Genomic DNA, 9,718 nt, shown 5'->3' with positions numbered 1-9,718 from the left:
AGGTTGCGAGGTGCAAGGCTATACACTAGACTAGGACTCTGTCTCCCCCTCGATTAGCCATTTCAGTGACTAAGCTAGCCGAGAGGTGCGAGAGAGTGCCAGTCTTGTGGCTATAGGCGGCGGGCAGGCGCGCACTGCTTTCAAACTCCCGTACGAGCCTCGTCCATTGGAACGTGCAAAAGACGTTGCAGCGTTGTGGCGCGAAGCGCCGGTAGGCTGTTTTCGTGATGTCTGACGAGCGTTTGCATTACTGGTGCAAGGTTCGCGAATGCTCAGATTTGCGGACGAGTCTTCTCTGATTTCGCCGTCACACAGCTCGGCCTTACGAACAGAATTACTCGGTTACAGTTTTTATTAGAAGTCAACACTGTTGACGTCCAATGTCTACCCTCTGTGTTCCCCCACTAAATTGCGGACTGTTTCTCGCTGGCAGTATGGATCCGTGCGCCGGCCATCATTCGGCGCACGGCATCCTAGCTGCCAGCGCTGCCTACTGTCGTAGCGTGACTGTCCGCGTCGCCTCGTGCGCCTCCTGCCGCGTAAACTGCGCGAAAGATCTGCGCATTCAGCGCATTGGCTGGATCAACATACTCCTTTCGGGCAACGCTTTCTCTGTATCCGTCTTCATCTGGGATGGAGCGCTTTACGCCGCTTGATGTTTTCTAGCGATGGCGTTCAAAATAGATAGCTGTATTGCTGCGTTCCACATGTTTGTAAAACGTTTACCCTAATAGTATATAACGTTTTTACGGCAGAGGTGGAGAGGAAATAACCAACTTTTGCATTAAGATATTGTCAATGAAATTTGTAAAACGAACCGCGAGTGTGACACCAGAGGACTGTTATTGCCCAAAACTACCTTAATTAGCATAATTTATTTTAAATATCAGTAAAGCCTGCTCATACGTTTTGGCGGCCAGCCCTTAGTCACTTCACATTACAAAAAATGAGCAAAATCCGTTGAACCTGAACTTGACTAGATGCCGAGAGTAATGGCAATTTCATTTTTGCCAAAAAATTGCCGTGGCCTCGAAAGTTACGCGACTGGCGTGCTTCCAAAATAGGACGTTTCAAACCTCGTCCATAGCAGTAACAAACTATACATTTTCAAACATGTGGGTTAAACGGATTCCTGGTTATCGTTGACGTAGCCAAATGTTGAACAGGAAGACGGGACGGACGGACGTACGACGGGCACGGCGACCCATGCAAACTCATCTTGACGTTCAAGCGTGAGCTAAAAACGGGTTATTATGCCGATTTATCCAAGCTTCACAATATCTCATTACATTTAATTATCATTTCCAAAGTATAAACCTAGATTTGGCTCTGATGGTTAATTACAAACCTTCGCTGGATTATACAAGTACTCATATACAACCCTATCAGTCTTCCAAAAATTGCCCAAAATGCCAAACCAGAAAATGCGAACTGTTCTCACTTGTAGCTTAAAGTACAATTCGGTAAAACTAGAGTTAAGTTTCCTACTGAAATTAATACAGAACTAGTTACGGCCTATGTCGATTCGATAATTAATGAGGAAATATAGCTCAAGACTGTCTCTGTGTGTCACTTAGTAGTGACCTTTATTTGGCACGTACAGTCACATTGGATAATCATCACAGCTCTGACCTTTATCCCATATTGCAAGTCCTAGTTTTGGTAGTTTTGAACAAAACGGAAAATAGCATTTGGTTTTTAACTCATAGCATATGTAGCACAGTACGTACGCCAGCACGCACACACACACAACCATAATTCACATCAATGCCCAGCTGTACTAAAGATGAGAGTTTATTGCCATCCTTGCCAGCTTTTTGCTCCAAACGTTGAATGCACTTCGGCATTTGGTTGGCCTCGGAGCCCTAGCAAGATGTTACGTGCTGTTAGGCTAGAACCATGTTGGCTTGCCGCCCACGTGTCTGCACTACTGCGCTGCCAATGTGGGTAGCACCACTGCTAACAGTGAAGCAACTAGTCTGTGTTACAGCTTTGTGATTTAACACGATAGCTACCCGCTCACATGATTACTAGGGTAGTAGTATGTTAACGCCTGAGCACCACTGCAAAAGTTCTACAACAGAAAAAGAAAACAGCGGCTATCTATGAGTGTATGTGCACACAGTTTACCTTTCACATCATCCTCCCGTAAGAAGGGTTAGCAGTAAATAAAATAGGCTCTTTCATATTAGCCGCTTTGAAATGAGACCCTAATAAGTGATACGAAAAAGCCAAAGCAGCTGAGCAGGCAAATCTACTACAACGTCAAAGAACTACCAGTCTAGTAGCTAATTTTACAGATAATAATTTTAAGCTTAGGAATGTCTGGTGTTTTCTTAGTTCGTGCAATTTACTATTTAACAACTCTAAACTAGAATGCAATGGGTTGTACATACACACAATTTTGAGTGTAAGTAGTGGATAATCTATTGGCCAGCCGTTCTGGATCTGTCACATCTATTGACAGCCAGCTCCTATCACGGCGTCCGTAGAGCCTCATCAGAAGCAGACTGTCGTCAACCACGGTCCCCTGTACATTACAGAGCCATATAACAGAAAGTCTTCACCGGAGATATTTGCACTCAGATTTTCATCTGACTTTGTATGGTAATCTTCTGTGCGAATTGCTACTGAGACTAGTCAGCGGAGCCACGTTTTAAGTTGTACCTAAGACAACAAGTGGTTTCCGAATTTAAATCTCAGCTGAAACCTGCTACTTCAGCAGCTAATCATTTCAAATACGTGTACGCTGCGTGAACGCACTACTCGGGACGTTAACTACCTCGGGGTAACGTACTACTCGGCGGTAGACTCTGGTACTTCGGTACTACTCCTGGGTACGTACTACTCGGCGTACGTACTACTCGGCGTACGTAGCTACTCGTGTACGTACTACTCGGGTAGCTACTACTCGGTATCTACTCGGCGTACTACTCGGCGTAGTATACTCGGGTACGTACTTTACTCGGGTACGTACTACTCGGGTACGTACTACTCGGGTACGTACTACTCGGGTACGTACTACTCGGGTACTACTCGGGTACGTACTACTCGGGTACGTACTACTCTCCTGGGTTACGATACTACTCGGGTACGTACTACTCGGGTACGTACTACTCGGGTACGTACTACTCGGGTACGTACTACTCGGGTACGTACTACTCGGGTACGTACTACTCGGGTACGTTACCCTACTCGGGGTACTACCTCGCGACGTTACTACTCGGGGGTACGTACTACTCGGGTACGACTACTCGGAGTACGTACTCACTCTCGGTACGTACTACTCCGGTCGTACGTACTATGGGTACGTACTACGGTCGCCGGTATACTCGGGTACTACTTCGGACGGTACGTACTACTCGAGGTACGTATTAACTCGGCGTTACTACTCGGGTACTACTCCGCGGTACGTACTATAATAAATCGGTACTACTTCGGGTACTACTCGGGTACGTACTACTCGGGTAGTCTACTACTCGGGTTACGTAACTACTCGGCGTACTACTCGGGACTACTTCGGGTACTACTCGAGGTACGTACTGTACTCGGGTAGTAATACTCGGGGTACGTAACTACCGGCGGTACGTACTACTCGGGTACCCTACTCGGGTAACGCTACTACTCGGCGTATCGTACTACTCGGATACTACTCGGGTAGTACTACTCGGGGTACGTACTACTCGGGGTACTACTCGGGTACTTACTCGGGTACTACTCGGGGTACGCCTTACCTACTCGGGTCGTACTACTCACGGTTACTTACTCTCGCGTACTACTCTGGGTACTACTCGCGGTACCGTACTACTCGGGTGACGTACTTACTCGGGTACGTCTACTCGGGTTACACTTCGGGTACGTACTACTCGGGTACGTACTACTCGGGTACGTACTACTCGGGTACGTACTACTCGGGTACTACTCGGGTACTACTCGGGTACGTACTACTCGGGTACTACTCGGGTACTACTCGGGTACTACTCGGGTACGTACTACTCGGGACCAAATCTCGGGTACGTACACTCGGTCTACTCGGGGTACTACTCGGTACTTACTCGGCGTACGTTACTACTCGGGTACGTACTACGTGGTACGTACTACTCGGGCGTTACTACTCGGGTCACTACTCGGGTACGTACTACCTCGGTACGTACTACGTCGGCGTACGTATCTGACTCGGGTACTACTCGGGTACTACCTCGCCCCGGTACGCTACTACTCGGGTACGTACTTATCGGGTAATACTCGCGGCTACTACTCAGGGTACGTATACTCGCGGTACTACTCGGGTTACTACTCGGCCGGTACGTACACTCGGCTGTACGTACCTACTCAGGTGAACTACTCGGGTATACTCGACGTCGGTACTACTCGGCGTAGTCACTACTCGGAGTACGTACTACTCGGGTATCTACCTCGTGGTACGTACTTACTCCGGCGTTAGCTACTCGGGTACGTACTACTCGGGTACTACTCGGGTACGTACTACTCGGGTACGTACTACTCGGGTACTACTCGGGTACGTACTACTCGGGTACTACTCGGGTACGTACTACTCGGGTACGTACTACTCGGGTACGTACTACTCGGGTACCGCACTACTACTCGGGTACGTATCTACTCGGCGTACTCTCGGGTACGTATACTCGGTACGAAATACTCATGGCATTGATGTTTCCACGGCTGGTAAAGTCAACTGCTTCGGCGTTCACGAGACGACCTGGCCAGCGCTAACTCCCAACAGCTGGTGTCCACGCCCCCACCGCGAACCCACGCTGCACGCCCTGTTTCTGATACTCACCAGCTGCTTGTACTCTACGAACACTGACAGCATAACTCACTCGCGCTCGGTGTTCCACCGCACTTCGCAGCTGTACCCTCCACCACCTCGGGTTCACGCACACTCGCCCGTGTAACCGCTCGCACCAGCTGGCGTGTTCACTAAGACTGCAGCTGGTTAACTCACCAGCTGGCGTTACACGAACACTGCAGCTGTAACTCACCAGACTGCGCCGTTCACGAACCACCGCAGCCTGCTCACTCCAGCTCGGCTGTTTCACGAAGAATGCAGCTGTAACTCACCAGCTGGTGTTCACGAACACTGCAGCTGTAACACTCACGGCTGGCTGTTCACGAACACTGAATGCGAGCTGTAACTCACCGGCTGGTGTTCACCGAAACACTACAGCTGTAAACCTCAACCAGCTTGGGTGTTCCACGAAGACATGCACCTGTAACTCACCAGCTGGTGTTCACGAACAGCCTGCAGCTGTAACTCCAACCGGCTGGTGTTCACGAACACTGCAGCTGTAACTCACCGGCTGGTGTTCACGAAGACTGCATCAGACTTCATCTGTGCGAATGCTTCTCTGTTGAACATCTTATGGGTTTCTGGTGTTGACGCACAGCAGGCGACCACAAAGTCAGACTCCTTCATAAGTCTGTTCAGTGGCACGTGCTCGGCCCCTTTGCTTCCACTGTAATGACGAGCATGTCGCATAGCCTTACGCTGCGTACATTACGTGTATGACAGCATGACAGTTTCGTCAATAACTGTATGGTGGTTGAGCTTTCCTAAATGATTGCTTGTTTCCCCATTGCGTTTTCTTCTGTGTGCATTTTATTGTTTGAAATTGTAAAGCTTAAATTATAACAATAATGAAGAGTCTCAGCACAATGTAAATTGTATGATGCAACTAATGAGGGCTACTTCCATGACTCTGAAGGATAATCAGAGAAAAACTTTGGCAGCCATATAATACATTTTTTATATTTCTTTCGTCTTTCGAGTCAAGACACTTCTATGACCATAAAAAGTCTGATACCATATATAGAACCTAATATACAAACGTAAATTTGGTTTATTCTATGGCACATTATATTACCATCAATGCATTAATTATAAATCACATACAATAACTGAAACAACCATTACCTTCTGAATTCCTATTCCTATTGCAGTAAAGGAATTTCGATACCTTGAAAGGCTTCAACCGATCTATGACGCCTTGACCTACACGAAAATATTTATTTAATATTAATTTTTTATATCAATGAAGACTTTTTCCCATTGTTGCCACTATTTTCATTACCGTACGTTATTTACTATACCACTTATTATATGCAAAACTGCTTCTTACTAGACACAGAAAGAACTTCTCTTCAAACGGAGAAACAGTAATCCCTATCCAACCACGCATTTTCCATTCCAATCACAGAATTCAAACATTAACGGTTTACTATTTCTTTACAATTTCTTCATTTATGATAGCAATTTTAAAATTCTGCAGCAGAGGTAAACGAGAGTGAGAGAAAGAGATAGAGAAAGGAGATAATCGGATATGCACTGGATTATGTAAAGGATCGAGGGGGAGAAAGAAGATTGTTTTAAAATCTATAACCACACCATTTCCTAGAAACGTGACCCCCACAGTTAGAGATAGGCTTGTTTTGGTGTGAGCAATTCCAACAGCTTTGACCAACAATTTTTTTGCCAAATCCTCGCATTCTTTTTATAAAGTATGATTACTACATTTCACAACCAGACATGGCTGACCCTAATTGTAAAGCTTGTGAATACAACACGTGACGTGACCAGATAAAGAAGCATGATTACAGACTGTTTACAGAGGTCACTCGTCATCATACCTTTAGGGATTCGTGGGATCATATAACCAATAAAAAATCTGGCTTCACAGAGATTGGTAGTTGTTGATAGCTGCTTAGAATTAGATGCGCAATTTTGTTTTACACTTGAACTTAGGTATAATGACTATCTTGTATCTCCGTATAGAGGTAGGCTGCATTTTAACAGGACTAGAATGTAAGACGTCTCCTCGTTTGCTGTGTTGACTGTGTTATGTTTAGTGTGTTTAGTGTTGTACATCTATCTATACACAGTTATGCGTCAATTCAATTGTGTGCGTTCAACCTGGGAGTAAATTCCTGTTAATCACATCATGTCGAGTCACGGGATTTCAGAGGAAAATACACAGAAGAGACAACAAATGCGAACTGCCATTAACAACGTATTCCTGGAAAAAGCCTGTGACTCGACACGTCATCAACATGGTGGCAGTGGTGGGATTCGAACCCATGCCTACAAAGAGACTGATGGCTCAAACCAGGGCCTCAGAAGATAGCAGCTATTGTCAGATGCCCAACCCAACTGACGTGGCTGGTCTGAGAAGATTCTGTGGAATGGTCCAATACATGACAATATTAATGCTGGGTCTCTCTGTAATGCTAGAACCACTGCGTGTGCTGACGCACAAGTAAAGTGACTTTAATTTGACTTTAGAGTGTGAACAAGCATTCCACTACTGTGGATGAGAAACTCCCCAATACACCAGTACTAGTGTATTTCGATACTTCTAAGGAACTCGTCCTAAAGGTGAACAGTAGCAAGCATGGACTAGGTGCTGATGCTCTGACGACATCGGAACGCAAGTGGGCACAAATAGAGAAAGAAGCTCTCACGATTCTTTACGGTGTCACACTTACAGTACACTTACAGATCACCGTTGTAGCTACGCCGGTCAGAGCCGGTCAGTAATAGCCGGCTCTGGTGTTGGCCGACCGGCGTGCAGCTTTAAATAATATCCTTCGGACCGGCACAAAAATGATTGAGTTTGTGTAAAATTACCTTTAAAATATTGAGCTATCTACAAATAATCACAACTGATACACTTAGAATTAATTTAAAAAACAACTCAGTTTAATCTCAACAATAATTATGCATAAAATGCGTAAATGCGGGCCCCTGGACCCCCAGCCATGAACCACTGCGCTCCGTTCGCTCCGCTCACTACGCTCGCAATCACTGATATTAGCCGGCACTAAAATTGTCCTGGCTACAACCCTGTTACAGATGCAAAGTTATAATGGAAAATAATCACAAACCCCTGGAATCCATCCTACGTAAACCAATTAACAGCACTCCTCGACGCCTGCAAGATATAATGATGAAGCTGTATCGCCATGACAGCGAATTTCACTTCCTAAAAAGGAACCTCAGTCGTCATTGTTGATTGCCTCAGCAGAGAATACAGGAAGGAAGACCCTGTTTACCAACCTACAATTATGTGTGTCGAGGTCAATGATGATATTTCAGATACGAGACGAACATAAATTCGTGCAGCGACAATCTCTGACAGTGAACTACAAGCACTGAGTGATTTGATAGAGACTGGATGGTGTGAAGCAAAGGCAAATGTCTCAGACTGTTGCAAACCATATTTTGACATCAGAGATTCTCTCAGTGTATAGGACAGCATTATTATTGTGAAGGGAGAAGCCATAGTAACCCCACCGCTGCCACCATGTTGATAACGTGTCAAATCACGGGATTTTACCAAGAATGCACTTTTAATGGCAGCTCGTGTTTGTTGTCTCTCCTGTGCATTTGACTAGACACGTTATCAACATCACCCTGCTCATTTACACTGTAGTTGTTTGCAGTAAAAATATATAACAATCCGGGGATAACAACGTTCTATTGTTTCGATTGTTGCATTTTATTGCATAATAATTATAATTAATTCTTATAAAATACACTACTGTATACGCCATAATTCAGACTCGACGGACAATTTCGTGAGTGGTTAATTCGCGGTCGGGGAATTCCCGAATCAGTGAAGAACCGCGTGTTGTTATTTTGCGTTCGTGAAATTCACGAAAATTAAACCACCACGAAATATACAGTGTATACAGTAAGTAACTATTTGTTTAATTATTCCACTTGATAATTTCATTCTCAATAACCTGGAACCATACCTATCCTTCCAGCTCCAACTACGCCAACAGTAGATTCTTTTAATCCTTTACCGCACATCCACAGAGGTTGCCAGCTTCCCCAGCCACCACTACAAAAGATTGAATTTAAAAACACATATGGATATAGCCTATAGGCCTACAGGATAATCTCAATATTATAAATTGAGATTTAATTAAAAACAGCCAACACACAAAATAGAACAAATAGAAATACAAAATCAGTTCTGAGAAGAATTTTAGAATGTAGTTTTTGTGGCCTTCACTTACGTTACATGAGTGAAAAACTACACAACCATGAACATATAACATATATATGTTACAACATATGCACATATGCAATATATGCAACAACATATGAGCAACCATTTCATCTCCGTATTACTAGATATTTACTTAATTGTAGACAATTAGAAATACCTTTTAACCTCATGTGCTGCCTCTAAAATCCTACGCGCAGAAGCAAGTAGTATAGCAACAGTGAGTTCTGCTGTTGCATCTGTCAAAACATCTGGTGTATAGCCTAACACAATTTTCCTAAAATCAATCATTTTACATATTAAAGCTGCGTTTACACTATCGATTTTTGTCAGCAAATCGTAGCGATTTCAAGTACATTCCAACTTGCCCCTCGATTTGACCCAAGTGCATTCCAACTAATCGGCTGAAATTCGATTGTGTTGGAGTCGGAATCACGTCGCCGAGATGGAGAAATAGAACGTGTTCTATTTTGCACGACTCAGACGATTTGCTGACAAAAATCGATAGTGTAAATGCAGCATAACAATAATACTGTCACTATTTTACATTTTTTGAAGCTAGTTTCACTAAACTCAAAACAAAAATATACAGTTCTTAGAATAATATAACTATAAAAAAGAGCCGCAGAGCGTCTGGGCTCATCTGAGGTCTGTTGCTACGATTATAAACGTAAAATTTCAGTCGT

The 9,718-nt window shown here is 44.5% G+C and overlaps 1 protein-coding gene across 1 annotated transcript in view; it reads right to left on the bottom strand.

Annotated features, from left to right (window-relative positions):
- The window catches only part of LOC106806067 (glyoxylate reductase/hydroxypyruvate reductase-like), a 20,634-nt gene that overhangs the window by 694 nt on the left and 10,222 nt on the right, over window positions 1-9,718 (bottom strand). Inside the window, exons 4-7 of the mRNA XM_014807913.1 lie at window positions 9,193-9,309; window positions 8,776-8,864; window positions 5,936-6,013; window positions 5,319-5,477 (exon numbers count right to left, since the gene is read on the bottom strand). Of these exons, the coding sequence (XP_014663399.1) occupies window positions 5,446-5,477; window positions 5,936-6,013; window positions 8,776-8,864; window positions 9,193-9,309 (316 nt within the window). The 3' untranslated portion in view covers window positions 5,319-5,445. The remainder of the gene's footprint in view (window positions 1-5,318; window positions 5,478-5,935; window positions 6,014-8,775; window positions 8,865-9,192; window positions 9,310-9,718) is intronic.

Source organism: Priapulus caudatus, unplaced genomic scaffold, assembly GCF_000485595.1.
Source record: "Priapulus caudatus unplaced genomic scaffold, Priapulus_caudatus-5.0.1 Scaffold7, whole genome shotgun sequence".
NCBI classification, from domain to species: Eukaryota; Metazoa; Priapulida; class Priapulimorpha; order Priapulimorphida; family Priapulidae; genus Priapulus; species Priapulus caudatus.
The sequence above is the reverse complement of the archived record's forward strand: the minus strand, read 5'-3'. Positions and strand labels throughout refer to the sequence as shown.